The sequence below is a fragment of the Dermochelys coriacea genome, chromosome 3 (genome assembly GCF_009764565.3).
Source record: "Dermochelys coriacea isolate rDerCor1 chromosome 3, rDerCor1.pri.v4, whole genome shotgun sequence".
Classification (NCBI taxonomy): domain Eukaryota; kingdom Metazoa; phylum Chordata; order Testudines; family Dermochelyidae; genus Dermochelys; species Dermochelys coriacea.
The window spans coordinates 133114600-133130623 of NC_050070.1; the positions used below are offsets into that span (position 1 = coordinate 133114600).

Consider the following 16024-nt stretch of genomic DNA (forward strand, 5'->3'; position numbering starts at 1 on the left):
AGATCTTGATTCTTGACCCCACTGCTTTCCCACAGCCTCTGCCACTTGGCTTTTAGTGATAGTCCCAAGGTTTTGAGAGCTTTGACTGCTAATCAGAGGGTGCTTCTGAACTTAAGGTAGCATGTCAAAGGGTTTTGGAGGTCTTCATAGATGGGCATGTCTGGGTTCATTATTGGGTGGTCATAATCTCATATTATTGCTGCTTCTCTTCAGAGGAATGGTGGTAAAATATGTGCAAGGACAGGGAGACAGATTATCAGTGCTGACTTCAGCACTCCAGTGACAATTCTCATAGCAGTATTCAATTGCATATCAACAAGTTTTGTACGTGTGCTACTTGCCCATGCTGACCTGCAATATTCACCTACTGAGGAGACAAGGGAGAAGGTAGCTATCCCCAAGATGTCAGCACCTGCTCTCCAACTGGTCCTGGCTAGTTACATATGAACATAAGAATGGCCATACTGTGTCAGACCAATGGTCTGTCTCGCCCAATATCCTGTCTTCTGTGTTCAGTGACAGATGGTTCAGAGGGAATGAATGGACCAGGGCAATTACTGAGTGAACAATGGTTTAGTCCTAGCTTCTGGCAGTCAGAGGTTTATGGACACTCAGAGCATGGTGTTGCATCCCTGACCATCATGGCTAATAGACATTGATGGACTTATCCTCCATGAATTTAGCTAATTTTTTTTAACCCAGTTATACTTTTGTCCTTCACAACATCCCCTAGCAACGAGTTCTGCAGGTTGACTGTCCACTGTGTGAAGAAGTTTATCCTTATGTTTGTTTTAAATCTGCTGCCTATTAATTTCATTGGGAGACTCCTGGTTCTTGTGTTATGTGAAGGAGCAAATAACACTTCTCTCTTCACTTTCTCCACACCAGTCTATCATATCCCCCCTTTAGTAGTTTCTATTCTAAGATGAACAGTCCCAGTCTTTTTAATCTGTCCTCAGATGGAAGCTGTTCCATATCCCTAATCATTTTAGTTGCCCTTCTCTGTACCTTATCCACTTCTAATGCATCTCTTCTAGATATAGACCGGGTGACCAGAACAGCATGCAGTGTTAAACCTGTAGGTGTACCGTGAATTTATATAGTGGCATTATAATATTATTTGTCTTATTTGTGGACTATATTATTGGTAGCCTTTAACTTGGTAGCTGTCTTTGCCAGATGTTCATAAGAAGAACATAAGAACGGCCATATTGGGTCAGACCAAAAGTTCATCTAGCCCAGTATCCTTTCTTCCAACAGTGGTCAATGCCAGGTGCCTCAGAGAGAATGAACAGAACAAGCAATCGTCAAGTGATCCATCCCCTGTCACACATTCCCAGCTTCTGGCAAACAGAAGCTGGGGACACCTCTGAGAGTTCGTCCTCTGTGAAGCTGTGATCTAGAACCACTCTAAGATATTTTGGAAAATTCTCGTGTCTGAGTTTGGTATCACAGATGGACATTCAAGCAGTTCTTTGCATGGTGATTGCTCAGGTAGAACTCAGGTGTTATTTGACAGTGCGGTTGGAGCATAGATGCCGACTTCCTCTCCACCTGAGGGGGGGTTGCCCCCCCCCACCTCCAGCCCTTCCTGCCCCCTTCCCTGAGTGCGTCCTGTCCCCACTTCTCCCCCAGGCCTCCCTCTCAGTTGTTTCGCTGTGTGCAGGAGGTGCTTGGGAAAGAGGGGGTCGCCTGCAGACGCAAGGTGCTGGGGGAATCTTGGCTGCCAGTGGCTGCTAAGCACCCACTAATTTTTTTGGAGTTGGGGCCTATGGGTTAGAATACCATGATCAATGCTACTCCAGTTTTCCAGATTTTCTGTGAGGATGCGATGCGTTTCACAACGCATGCATTTTCACTCTCGCTTTCCCCTTGGTTTTTATATTTGTTTATTTGGTGGCACCTCTGGAAAAAAGAAAAGTCTCTTTTTTTGCAAAAGCAGATGAAAGGTTTTTAAAAAGGTGATTTTAAAAAATTTGGTAAAAGTGAAACATTTTAATTCGTGGGATTTTTTTTTAAAGAACTAAAAGGTTGCAAAGGCGACAGGGCCTGTCTTTATCCTGGAAGGAGAGAATTCCTGAGCTAGTTTCTGCCTAGAAAGGAAAATGCGAGGCTTGAATTTTGCGCTGCTGGCGTTTCGCCCAGGTAGTTCACCACGTTCCCAGCAGAGAACTACATTTCCCCTAATACACCGGTTTCATAGACCCTTAGAGAGGGTCCTGCACGTGGGACTACTTTTAGCGAAGCAACTGAGTGCCTGTTTGGAAACCTGACTAGTTTCCTTGGCCCAACCCTTTCGCAGACAGCGAGGCCGATTCCTCCCCTTCGCGGCGACGTCTCCGCTCTGACCACTTCCCGCTTTATGACACCACTTTGGGGCTGGCGCTCGCAAGGGGGGCGGGGCACAGTGTCAGGCGCCTGCGTTAGACACCTGGCTGGGGGGGGGGGGTCCTGACGGAGCGGGGCTCACGGCGCGGCTAAGCTTGGGGTTAGGCGGGAAGCTCCCGAGACTCGCAGCGGCGACGCGGCAGCGGCTGCCTGGGCCCGGGCGCGCGCGCGCGCGCGAGCGTGAGCGAGCGAGGGGCGGGGCCGCCTCCCCCGCGGGCCGCAGAGAACATGAGCAGCAAAGAAGGTGACGGCGCGGTCGGGCTTGGCGGCGGCGCCCGAGGTTCCCCCGCCCCCCGGGGGTGGGAAGGCCCCGGCGGGTCCCCTCCTTCCCGCGGGGCAAGCAGCCGCCTGCGCCCCCCCCCCCGGCTCCCCGCCCCGTGAAGGTCCCCACCCCCCGGGCTCGCGCTGGCGGGCGGCCCCGCTCACGTTCAGGGCGGTGAGTGTTTAGCAAAAGCCGCTTCCGGCTCGGGCCCCTGCGGGCGTCTGGTTTCAGCGGAGCTGCACGGGCCTGGCCAGCCCAGCGGGGCACAGCGCGGTGCGAGGGGCCGCAGTGCCTCGCGTGAAAAAGCAGCGGCGAAGCGCAGCTTGTTAAAGGGAGGAAAGCTTCAGAGGGCGCAAAGAAGCAACCGGGCCGTACAGACGCCTCCCCTTCCTTTTTTTGCACTCACCTGCGCTGCGGCTGCGTAGGCGCTTCCGCTTGGCTCGTCGCCTTTTGGGCTCTCTCATCCCCCAAGCTGAGCCCTCAGGGCTTGTCTGCCCACGGGTGTGGTACTGCGCTAAGGGCTTGTCTACGCGGGCAGTTTGCAGCCCTGCAGCTTTCTCGCTCGGGGGTGTGAAAAAACCGGTGTAGACAGTGCACGAGCGTGCCGTGCTGGGAGGCGCTAGGCCCTTCAGGGAGGTGATTTTGTTTGGATTTTTTTGACCGAGCTGGGAGAGCTCTCCCCCACCACTCTGCTGTGACCACACAAGCCACGTTAAAGCGCTGCCACTGTAGACTAGCCCTGACTCTACTGGTAGAAAGAAAAGGAGTACTTGTGGCACCTTAGAGACTAACAAATGCATCCGATGAAGTGAGCTGTAGCTCACGAAAGCTTATGCTCTAATAAATTTGTTAGTCTCTAAGGTGCCACAAGTCCTCCTTTTCTTTTTGCGAATACAGACTAACACGGCTGCTACTCTGAAATCTACTGGTAGAGTTATAGCAGTACAGCTCCCCAGCTGTGGCCACAGTTACAAATGTGCTTATCCTGCTATAGCTTATGTAGGTGCACCTGCATCGTGCCTAGGGGCCGTACCTGCATAATTATCTTGGGGGAAAAAATCCCATCCCCTAACTCATATTTATATCAATACAAAAACCTGTGTGTAGACTAGGCCTGAGAAGAGGGTGGTGTTTGTGCTGGTGACTTAACTTGTCATAGTGCAATGTGTCAGCATGCTTCCTGCCAGCTCTGTTTTGGGCAAGGTATCCATACAAATCGCTTCCCTTCAACCCGTGGAATGGAGTCAGGAGCTAAAAAACCTAAAATTCAATGAAATATTTTTTTAAAAAATATTCAGATTGCTGGTTTACTTTGTGTGGTAGGTACATTTAACCATGCCTTTTATGGGTTGTCTGTGGTGTTCTTGTAGCTGGTGGTGGGCGATGTATCTAACATTCAGAGTAGAGCACAGAGCTTCAATCCCTGTGTGATGGGTTCGGTCACAGACCCCCTTGGGACTGTCACCTGATGTGCTGAAATTACCTCTGAGCCTGTTTTCCCTGCCAGCTTGGGACTTCCAGAACCCTGTCTTGTTGAGCCAGACACACTAGCCTGCTGCAACACAGACTCAGAGTCTGGACCGCCCCCCCAAAACTGCAGGCTTTAAGTGAAAACTGCTTCGCAGGTTACCTGCCTCCAGCTCCCAATGGGATCCAAACCCCAAATAAATCCATTTTACGCTATATAAAGCATATACAGGGTAAAATCATAAATTGTCTGTCCTTTATAACATTGATAGAGAGATATGCACAGCTCTTCGCTCCCCCAGCTTACTCTGGGTTTATTAATAAAAGCGATTTTATTAAGTATAAAAAAGTAGGATTTAGGTGGTTTCAAGTAATAACAGACAGAACAAAGTAAGTCACCAAGCAAAATAAAACAAAACACACAAGTTTAAGCCTAATGCATGAAGAAACTGATTACAGGTAAAAAGAAAAGGAGTACTTGTGGCACCTTAGAGACTAACAAATTTATTAGAGCATAAGCTTTCGTGAGCTACAGCTCACTTCATCGGATGAAACCTGATTACAGGTAATATCTCACCCTCAAAGATGTTCCAGTAAGCTTCTTTCACAGACTAGACTCCTTTCTAGTCTTGGCCCAATCCTTTCCCCTGGTACAGTCCTTGTTAGTTCCAGCAGACATCTTAGGTGGTAAGCAGGGGCTTTCTCATGAATGGCAGCCTTTTCTTGCTCCACCCCCTTTTATAGCTTTGGCACAAGGCGAGAATCTTTTGTGTCTCTGGGCATAGGCGCTGACTCTGTGGGTACTCGAGCACCCATGGAGAAAAACTGGTGAGTGTTCTGCACCCTCCGGCAGCCAAGCTCCTCACCCCAACTCACCTCCGCCTCCTCCCCTGAGCGTGCCACGTCCCCACTTCTCCTAGCACTTGGGCGTAACAAGCTGCGGGAGGGAGGGAGAAGAGCAGGAACGCGGCATGCTCATGGGAGGAGGCGGGGGTGGGGATTTGGGGAAGGAGTCCAATAGGGGCAGGGAGGGGGCAAGTTGGGGTAGGGACTTTGGGGAAGGGGTTGGAATGGGAGTAGGGCGGGGTGGATTTGGGGTGGGAGGGCATGAGTACCCACCACCGCCAGGAGAAGTTGGTGCCTATGTCTCTGGTTCCACACCCCTCCTTCTAAATGGAAAAGTTCCAGATTTAAGATGGATTCCAGAATCAGGTGACATGATCACATGTCCTAGGAAGCCCCAGCCTCTATTCTTCCTGGGCTGGCCCAGATGTATACAGGAAGGTTTGCAAGTAAACAGAGCCATTTACAGTTCATTGATTCTGAAGCACCCTTAATGACTTCCACTTAATATGTTTACATCAGTAATACAAGTTTATATCTAATTCTCCTAACTCCAGACATAGAAATAATACATGCCAACTAAATAGGATGAACACACTCAGTAGATTACAAGCTTTGTAATGATACCTTACAAGAAACCTTTTGCATAAAGCATATTTCAGTTACATCATATTAACATTCATAAGCATATTTTCATAAAGCATAGGGAGTGCAACGTCACACCCTGCACTGTTGTAAAGATCATATATGTGATCTTTTCAACTGTTAGAGGAAAAACAGAACCCTGAACTAATTTTCTGACGGATATGAAGGAAATACTGATTTTTTTCAATTTCTTTGTTTTGAAAATAACTATGTCCACATTCTGTTTTTGGTTTGGGATAATAAACAGTTAAAAACAGAAAATATTTGAAATCCTGTGTGTAATTTAAAATTGCTTTCTTTTTGAAAAATGAAAATTAACAAGACTAGACTTGTATAAAGTTAAGCAGCTATATAAGTGTTTGTAGGATCTGGGCCTCAATCATTTAAATATAAAAATGAAGATATCTTACAAAGCAAGGAGATAAGGAAAGGGAGGTACAAGTTAAAATGAAGATATGGCAATGTGCGTTGTGCAGTAAGTGAATCCTAAATTATGCTTTGTTTAGCACAGATGGTGGGAAGACAAGAGAAGCACATAGCACAGGAGTGGAAGTTAATAGTAAAACACAAGTTAGAAGAAATGGGGGTTGAGGAGGGATTTGAAAGAGAAGAGTGAGGACATTTGGTGTGTTGGAAGAGGATGTGGGTTCAGCTCTAGAGAGCAGCCCAGGGGAAAACATCACACAAATGAGTGAGAGGGGAGACAAGGTTAAGAGTGGCCAGAGTACAGGGAGCTGATATGGGAAGCAACAAGAGATGGAAATTAATACACTGAACAATAATTTCCTTCTTAAATTACTCCTTCTCTTCTCCAAAGACCAAAGTTCTCTGGCAAAAGAGGCACAGTGCGACAGTGGTAATAATTTTCTAATGATATGGTTCCACTCATTCTGAAGGATTTCAAAACACTTTACAAGCTATGGAATCAATCCTGCAACCTGCACAGTCTCATCATATTTAGTGGGTTAAAGGTTTCCGGGATCAGGCCTTATATATGTGTGTGTGTGTGTATATCTAGATCTTTCTCTATCTTGCTATATAATATATATCTGTGTGTGCGTGCGCGCGCATGTGTGTGCCTAATTTTATTTCTCTATATATATGTAGAGGGAGAGAGAGAGATCTCTCCAACACTACTAAAAGTGATGGAGATCTTTTGGTGCCCTATCAGGCGTCCATTGAAATCAAGAGGAGGCATGCTATTGATTTCAATGGAAGCATAGTGGAGTCCATAATGTTTACACAAAGCAACCAAGACTTCAGTTTTTATGTCCGTACAGTATTCTTTATGGTAAACTGGATAGAGTTGAATTATAGTTATCTTGGAAGGATGAGGAGTCCGGTGGCACCTTAAAGACCAACAGATTTATTTGGGCATAAACTTTTGTGGGTAAAAAAACCCACTTCTTCAGATTAAAGTTTAAAGATTAACAGATTTATTTGGGCATAAACTTTTGTGGGTAAAAAAACCCACTTCTTCAGATTAAAGTTTAAAGATTAACAGATTTATTTGGGCATAAACTTTAATCTGAAGAAGTGGGTTTTTTTACCCACAAAAGTTTATGCCCAAATAAATCTGTTAATCTTTAAGGTGCCACCAGACTCCTCATTGTTTTTGTGGATACAGACTAACACGGCAACCACTCTGATACTTGGAAGGATGGACATAAAATATTCAACATTGCATATATTAAAAAACACTTCTGAAATGAATGGCATGACATCTGGTCAAGCAGTTATAAAACTGGTACTCAATAATACTATTTAAATCTCTCATTTTTTTTCTTGTGTTCTATTTATAGGATCGGGTGGGTTCAGAAAACGAAAGCATGACAATTTCCCACATTGTCAAAGAAAAGATGAAAAAGACAATGTTAATTCGTCTTCATCTTTGATGGTGTCTTTTAAGTGTAAGTAAAAGTTGAAAGTCCAGATCATAACAGTGTATACAATAAAAGTTAGTGGAAATATTAGTGATGGGGTAAACAGAGCTGTCCATAGGCAAAATTAAAATCAGTGAGACTCTCTAAATTTTGGACTTGATCTCTTGCTTTCTAAGCCAGCAGAATGCTTTGGTAGAGATGATAGGGTCACTTTTTAGTTAGGAGAAGGGTGAGATGCAGTGCTCCTTGCTGATCAGTAAGGATATGATTCCATCATGGACCTCCGTGACTTCTGAGGCAGGGCCATAGCCTTGTCTGTGGGAACACTGCTGCCGGAGCATTTGGCCAGCCCCAGAGCAGTGGCCCCCAGAACAACTCTCCCCGCCTCCCCTTCCCAGTATTTTTAGTAAAAGTCAGGGACAGGTTGCAGACTTGAATTTTTGTTTATTGCCTATGACCTGTCCCTGACTTTTACTAAAAATACCCATGACAGAATCTTAACCTTACTGATCACCTTTGAAAGGAGAGCTTTGCTGCTCACAGCTGACAGTTGTAGTTATTTGAGACTAGGGCTTGTTTACACGCAGAAATTTTTTAACCTGTTTAGTTGTTAAACTGGTGCAAACCCATGTGTAGACATTTATTTTGGTTTGAGAGTCTTATTTTGGTTTAGCCTTAAATCTGTTCCTAATTTAAACTAAATCAAAATAAGCTTGGTTTAAACCAAAAGAAGTGTTTACATAGGGTTTTGCTCTAGTTCAACTGCTTTTAATTTTTAAAAAAAAATCACCTTAAATGCATCTTTCTTAAGTAGACAAGCCTTAGTACACCTGCAAGTAAACCCTGGTTTAATATCTCAACAAGGTTCCTCCACTTTTCTTTTAAGGGGTGAGCACTCTGAAGAGGGAAGAATCAGAGGATAATTGTGTGGAGTGGGGAGTCATTGCAACATGAAAAAAAAAACAGGAAACAGAAATATGTGTTTCAGAGTAGCATCCGATGAAGTGAGCTGTAGCTCACGAAAGCTTATGCTCTAATAAATTTGTTAGTCTCTAAGGTGCCACAAGAAATATGTGTATATGTGTGTGTGTGTGTGTGTGTGTGTGTGTGTGTGTGTGTAAATAAAGCAATGGAAAATAAATTATCTGATCAGAAAGTTAAATCCGTGTCTTGGCGTGATCTAAAATTATCTATTGGTAAAAGACTAATATAACTAAGGTCAATAAGATTTTGTAAAGTGAAGACTTCATTATTGGGAGCACATAGCTGCTATTAGAGACGGTTTCTATGATTTCTTTAGAATTCTGATTGTCAGTAATTGATGTTGTTTTTCCAAAACTAGATATTTTGTATGTATGTCAACAAATAAAAATAAACTTTATGGTGCAGCTGTAGCATGGTTATTAATGGTATCCTGTTTTATATTATATGAAAATTAGTGATTAGAATTCTTTAAAAATAATTCATGTGAAATTAAACTTTGTATTTTCTTTTAATGTTTGTGCACTGTTAATTCTCTGATATTAAGGACCTCTAGGTTTTTATGCTTTAAACCTTTCCCTTCCCTGAGGCCCCTATAATACCACTATGCGGGTATGAATCTACAAATAAGGCTGTGGTGAGATTTGCATTTAAAGCAGAGCTATAATCCGATTTCACACAGGCCATAAATTGACTATAGGTCTTGTCTAGTCTGGGAAAATGCATCCTGTTAGGAAATGTGTTGATTAACATTTTGTAACTAGCAGTATTAAATATGATTTTTCTTTTAGTGTGAACAAAGACAGTTTTGTTTAGAAACATGCTAACTGGTAGAACCACAAAGTTGCATGTATGTTTACACTGCAGCTGGGAGTGTGCTTCCCAGCACGAATAGAGACACATGCTCTTGCTCTACTCAAGCTAGTGTGTTAAAAATAGCTGGGGATGGCATAGGTGGCAGCTCAGACTGGCTGCCTGAGTATAAACCCTCCCAGAACCCCACACCATATGTACTCAGGTGGCTAGCATGAGCTGCTGACCATGCTACCGCTGGCTACACTGCTATTTTTAGCACATTAACTTGAACAGAACTAGCATATCTGTCTTCTGCTGGCATACTCCCAGCTGGATGTAGATGTACCCTTAAGTAACTTGTCTTCTGATATGTTTTCTCAGTATAGACAAAAGCCGTCCTCTCCAAATTTGGCACAATAATATTCAAAGAACAATTGCATTTTCTGTGTAATCTTTTTAGTAAAATATTTACTAAACCTTGCAGGGGAAACATTTAAAAATTCTCCCTTTTTTGAAAAGATGCCCTGTTATCAGATTTCTTGTCGTTCGGAATTGATTAACTTTGCCCTCTTGTTGTCCATTATATTTAATAAACATTAATCCCAATGCTGACCCTACACTATCCAACTTCTAACTTCTCTCCAATCTGAAGAATAGCTGTTCATCATGAATTTGTTACATTCATAGATTCAGAGATATTAAGGTCAGAAGGGACCATTTATGATCATCTAGTCTGACCTCCTGCACAATGCAGGCCACCAAATCTCACCCACCCACTCCTGCAATATACCTCTCACCTATGTCTGAGCTATTCAAGTCCTCAAATCATGGTTTAAAGACTTCAAGGTGCAGAGAATCCTCCAGCAAGTGACCCATGCCCCATGCTGAAGAGGAAGGTGAAAAACCGCCAGGGCCTCTTCCAGTATGCCCTGGAGGAAAATTCCTTCCCGACCCCAAATATGGCAATCAGCTGAACCCTGACATGTGGGCAAGATTCACCAGCCAGATACCCAGGAAAGAATTCTCTGTAGTAACTCAGCTCCCAGCCCATCTAACATCCCATCACAGGCCTTTGGGCCTATTTACCATGAATAGTTAAAGATCAGTTAATTGCAAAAATCATGCTATCCCATTATACCTTCTCCTCCATAAACTTACCAAGTTTAATCTTGAAGCCAGATAGGTCTTTTGCCCCCACTGCTTCCCTTGGAAGGCTGTTCCAGAACTTCACTCCTCTGATGGTTAGAAACCTTTGTCTAATTTCAAATCTAAACTTCCTGGTGGCCAATTTATATCCATTTGTTCTTGTGTCCACATTGGTACTGAGCTTAAATAATTCCTCCCCTCTCTGGTATTTATTCCTCTGATATATTTATAGAGAGCAATCATATTTCCCCTCAGCCTTCTTTTGGTTAGGCTAAACAAGCCAAGCTCCTTAAGTCTCCTTTCATAAAACAGGTTTTCTATTCCTTGGATCATCCTAGTAGCCCTTCTCTCTACCTGTTCCAGTTTGAATTTATCCTTCTTAAACATGGGAGACCAGAACTGCACACAGTATTCCAAATGAGGTCTCACCAGTGCCTTGTATAACGGTACTAACACCTCCTTATCTCTACTTGTAATACCTCGCCTGATGCATTCCAAGACCTCATTAGCTTTTCACAACCATATCACATTGGCGGCTCATAGTCATCCTGTGGTCAACCAATACTCCAAGGTCCTTTTCCTCCTCCGTTACTTCTAATTGATGCATCCCCAGCTTATAACTAAAATTCTTTTTATTAATCCCTAAATGCATGACCTTGCACTTCTCACTATTAAATTTCATCCTATTACTATGACTCCAGTTTACAAGGTCATCCAGATCTTCCTGTATGATATCACGGTCCTTCTCTAAATTGGCAATACCTCCCAGCTTTGTATCATCCACACCCTCTGCGGGATTGAATGTATGTGTGTGGCTGCAAGCTAGAGAGAATGTAAGAGCCCTAGTACAAATGAATTGAGGAGAACTGTCAGAAAAAAGGGAGGAAGTAGAAGGTAAGGAAGAATGAACAACAAAAGAAAGCAAGTGAGAACTGTAAAATGTTTCTCTACCACAGTCAAAATGTTCTGAATGTTTCACAGGTAACAGTTAATCCTTTAGGAATCATCATTTCTAAACAAACTGTTCACATAGACTCATAATACAGACATAACATGTATTCCCGATGTATCTATCCTCCAAAGAGTGAGTGTGGTGGGAGGAGGTGTTGAGACATGAGTAGAAACAGAGATTAACTAGTACAAACCCATTATAAGGGTGCAGCAGCTAATTAGTCATAAACTAAACAAGGTCCTCCTCCTCAATTGTGGCAGCAGGATCAGGCCATAAATTAGTATATTAGGAATAAAAATGACTTTCCTTTGCTGCTTTTAAAATGTATTATTTATTGTATTTTCCCTGCTGTAACATATAGTAAAGCATTGTAATGGTGTGAACTTTTGTTTTAGATTTTTTATATACAGATGTGAAATAATGGAAGATTAAATGGTTCTGTTACACAAATAGTGTAGTAATAGAATACTTAATATTATTGTACTGGATGACGCATGAGAATTGTTTTTGTGATCATCTGCATTCTGTTCTTAGCATTTCAACTGGAGCTCGACACAAGACATGATAAATATGAGAGGCTTGTGAAACTTAGTCGTGATATAACTATTGAAAGTAAAAGGACAATATTCCTACTTCACAGAATTACTAGGTGAGTCACAACATTAATTCCCATTTCCATCCTGACCCAGAAACTTACTATTGCCTTGCAGAGTTTTCTGTATCTATGAGTAACAAATGCAATATTCTGTTGAGCTAGACATCAAGGAAGATAAACATAGGCTCAGTTCATTTCCCACAAGCTGTGTTGTTTTATTTCCTCTAAAAGGATATGTAAGCCAGTGGGCACGTACACCAGTCGGGAAATTAAAAGTAAGGACCAGCCTCTAGCTCATGTCAAGTCTACTTCCTTAGAGATGGCTTTATTAACATAAAGAATATTCCAGAACAGGGCCAGGGTAACACGGAACACTTGGTAACAGCCAACAGAGACCTTTCCAGCAAGCTGGGAGGGGAAAGAACGCACCCTTCTAGGTAGCTTCCTTTGAAATAACTTCCCCGTTTCTTTTATAGCCCCACCCCAGATCACCCATGTGATGAACAGGGAACCGGGGTTCTACTTGTAACCCCATACATGCTGGAACTTAAGGAGTGTCTGTATACATAGTTGTAGGATACCTTACATTTTGTGCCCTAATCATTGGAAGCAGTAGGTGCTGTGGGAGAATAATGGAAAAAGTTGAGGCTTGCCACAGCCTATTGTATAAAAGATTTACCTGGAGAATTACATATGTAATTTCAGACATTGGGCTTTGTCTGTACTCGTCTTTTTTTCCCTAAAATTTCCCACTGTTATTACCTGTGCAGCTCCACAGTGGTGGTAATGGTGTGAGCACTGTTGTAGGTAAGGTGCTGGCAGCTGCCATTTTTTTAACCTTGATGCTGTCCAGACTTGCTTTGAGCAGAGGTAAACAATGTGTATAGACTCAGCACAGGTGCTTAAATGTTCAATCCTTCCTTTTGTCCCTGTAAGCTTTTAGATTCCTTTGCATCATGGAATCCTGTTTTCTAGAAGTGTACTAATGGTGGTTTGCTGTACTGTGTCTGTACTTCCCTTCCCTTCTCTGTCTTAACTATTCAGTACAGAGCCCAGTTGCAGAATTCTAGCCATCTTTAAACATTTGTTCATAACCAAACTACAGTAAAAGCTTTTTTTTAATCTGTCATGTTGGGGAATGGGGGGTACCGGTAAGTGAAAAATTCCGGTTAACTAAGAGGGAGGAAGTTTGGGTGTGGGAGGAGGCTCAGGGCAGGTGACTGGGGCACGAGATGGGTTTTGGGGTGCTGGATCCGGGGGGCGCTCACCTCGGGCGGCTCCCTGCAAGCGGCGACCTGTCCCTGCTGTTCCTAGGCGGAAGCGTGATTGCCCAGGCTCCGCCCTGAGCCCTGGCTCCGCAGTTCCCATTGGCTGGGAACCGTGTCCATTGGGAGCTCCTGGGGCAGCGCCTGCGAGCAGAGGCAGTGCATAGAGCAGCCTACCTCTGCCTAAAACAGCAGGGACAGGTCACAGCTTGTGGGGAGCTGCCCGAGGTGAACACCCCCCCCAGATCCGGCACCCCAAAACCCCTCATGCCCCTGCCCCAAGCCCCCTCCTGCACCCAAACTCCCTCCCTGAGCCGATGCCCAAACCATCAGCCCTGCAAGCTCCCCGCTCATGACCATTCCTCCGCCTAGGAGCAGCAGGGACATGTCACCGCTTCTGGGGAGTCACAAGGAGCCAGGTAGGGAGCCTGCTGGCCCCGCACCAACCGGACTATAAACCGGACTTTCTATGAAGATTAGAAATGCCGATTTATAGCACTTTCTGCTTGGTACAGGGCTGGATAACACAGCTTTTACTGTATCATCTAAATCCACAAAATAGTAATTTAAAAAGAGATATAAACCTATAATAATGTGTACATTGTTGGGGCTTTTAAAATACACTAGATGAACTGTCCTTTAAATGCTGTATATAAAATCTAATGTTACAATAGTTGTGGATAAGATACTGTCGAGTTTTCCTTAGTAGCATATTTCATAAATACTGCCTAAAAACATTTATAAAGTAGATCCTTGTGCTATATTAATCTAATGTATTGCAAAATGCAGTGGATTTTGTATATATAGGAGAGAGGTCTTCCTCAGATTTTTCTAGTTTTTCTGCAGATTTATTTTGAGCCTTGTCATGAGTTTCCTCATTACTTCTTCTTTAGTCATAGTTAAAGCTACAGCCTGAAATAAGCAACACGCTATTCAGACTAGGTTTGAATGGTTAATTATCTTAAGGGCAATTATTTAGAATCTACAATGGAGTTCAAAGGTACCTACTTACACTGGATTAGAAAGATTCATTTTAAATTTGGCTCATTCCAAAATAATACTTAATTTTGACTGCACTAATTAAACGTATGGTGGTTAGTGGAGATAAAGTATGTATTTTAACTCTTTGCTGATGTTCTAACAGCTGTCACTTTGTAATTTTATTTGTATTCTGTGTTTGCAGTGACCCCAATGGGGAGGAAATACTAAATGAATCTGAGGCCAAATTAGAAGCTGTCAGACAGAAAATTAAGCAAGTAGCACAAGAACTGATAGGAGAGGACATGTATCAGTTCCACAGAGCTATCTCTCCAGGTAGGTCTACATTCAAATAGGATGGGCGCACACATCAGGGCAAATTCAGTTTAGGTGCAGCTCCATTACTTCAGCAGTAAGTCGTTTGCTTACACAAGGGCTGAATTTGGCTCACCCTTTGCAGTTTAAAACACAGATTGTGATTTTCCTCCTTTTGAAGATTAAAAAACATGCTCTTGATTATATTTCATAACACTCAAATATGCAAACATGTTGTATAGATATGAATATCAAGCACAAGCACAAACTCTACTGTGCGCAACCATTCAAACTCCCTTCCCCCCCAATCCATTTCAGCTTCTCTGTGTAAATGGCAGCCTTTTTATAAACAGTTTTAAAGGTCATCTTAACATTTCAGCTACACTGATGGATGCAATATGTTGAGTTTCCCCACAATATTTTTATATCCTTCTCTCACACGCAAAACAACTGTATTTAGGCATTGTGTGTGGCAGTTGTGATCAACAGAAACTCTTGGGCTGTAAACATCACTTGGTCTTTAGTAGATGCTCAGTACTTTTCCACTTCTGGGTCTCCAGTCAGTGCACTCAATCTCTTTCTTTTCTGTTGTTCGGAGTGTCTGACTCCTCCCTAGACTCGATTTCCCAAATATGTGTACCTTTTCTCAAGTGCTCTGCAGTCCCGGGACCAATATGGAAGCACCTCACCACCAATCCAGCTATCTTGCATTTTTTCCAACTGCATTTGGAACCTTTGGAATTCAGTGTCCTGCTGGGCTTCGAAAGAGGTCATTACCTCAAAGACTTTCTTTAAAAAAAAAAAACACCAAATAAACAAACAAACAAAACCCTATTCCTGCTGTTTCAACCTGTCTAAGGTTTAGCAAAAAACTGTGGACCCTTCCCCCCTCCCCCTTTTTTTTTTTCATTTAGGTGCTTGTATTGGTACTCTTACTTGAAAGTGGTTTTTTTGAGTACCTAAGTTTCTGTTTGATTGTCTAAAAAAGCAGTTCTCAAACTTCAGCAACCCGAGGACTCCCATTTTGATTTAAAAATCTTTGGGGACCCCCAAGCACGCCCCGCTCAGCCCCAGGCCTCAGCCCCATTCCACCCCTTCCCCAAAGGCACCACCCCACCTCTTCCTGTGCCCCGCTCACTCCATCCCCCCCTTCTTCCGTCACTCACTCTCCCCCACCCTCACTCACTTTCACCAGGCTGGGGCAGGGGTTGGGGTACAGGAGGGGGTGCAGGCTCTGGGAAGGAGTTTGGGTGCAGGAGGGGCTGAGGGGTGCAGGCTCTGGGAGAGGATTGCGGTGTGGGAAGGGGTGAAGGGTGTGGACTCCAGCTGGGCAGCACTTACCTCAGGTGACTCCCAAAAACAACCAGCACATCTTTCTGGCAGTGGCTCCTAGCTGTGGGGGGGAGTGGGTCTCCGCGCGCTGCCCCTGCCTGCAGACATCGCCCTCACAGCCGCAGTTCCCAGCCAATGGGAGCTGCAGAATTGGTGCTTGGGGGGAGGGAAGTGGGA

At 43.8% G+C, this 16024-nt stretch overlaps 1 protein-coding gene across 7 annotated transcripts in view; it reads left to right on the forward strand.

Annotated features, from left to right (window-relative positions):
* Positions 1–2307: 2307 nt before the first annotated feature.
* TSNAX (translin associated factor X) overlaps positions 2308–16024 on the forward strand; it is a 50014-nt gene continuing 36297 nt past the window's right edge. For 5 of the 7 annotated variants that reach the window (XR_006280101.1, XR_006280100.1, XR_006280102.1 and 2 more), the window contains exons 1-4: positions 2459–2632; positions 7408–7515; positions 11897–12011; positions 14406–14536. Coding sequence is in view for 2 of the 7 variants with exons in the window: in XM_038395353.2 (XP_038251281.1) it covers positions 2617–2632; positions 7408–7515; positions 11897–12011; positions 14406–14536 (370 nt within the window). In the remaining 5 variants the exon portion in view is untranslated. Of the gene's footprint in view, positions 2633–6116; positions 6245–7407; positions 7516–11896; positions 12012–14405; positions 14537–16024 lie in introns of all 7 variants that reach the window. The other 2 variants (XM_043511357.1, XM_038395353.2) reach the window with 2 other exon arrangements.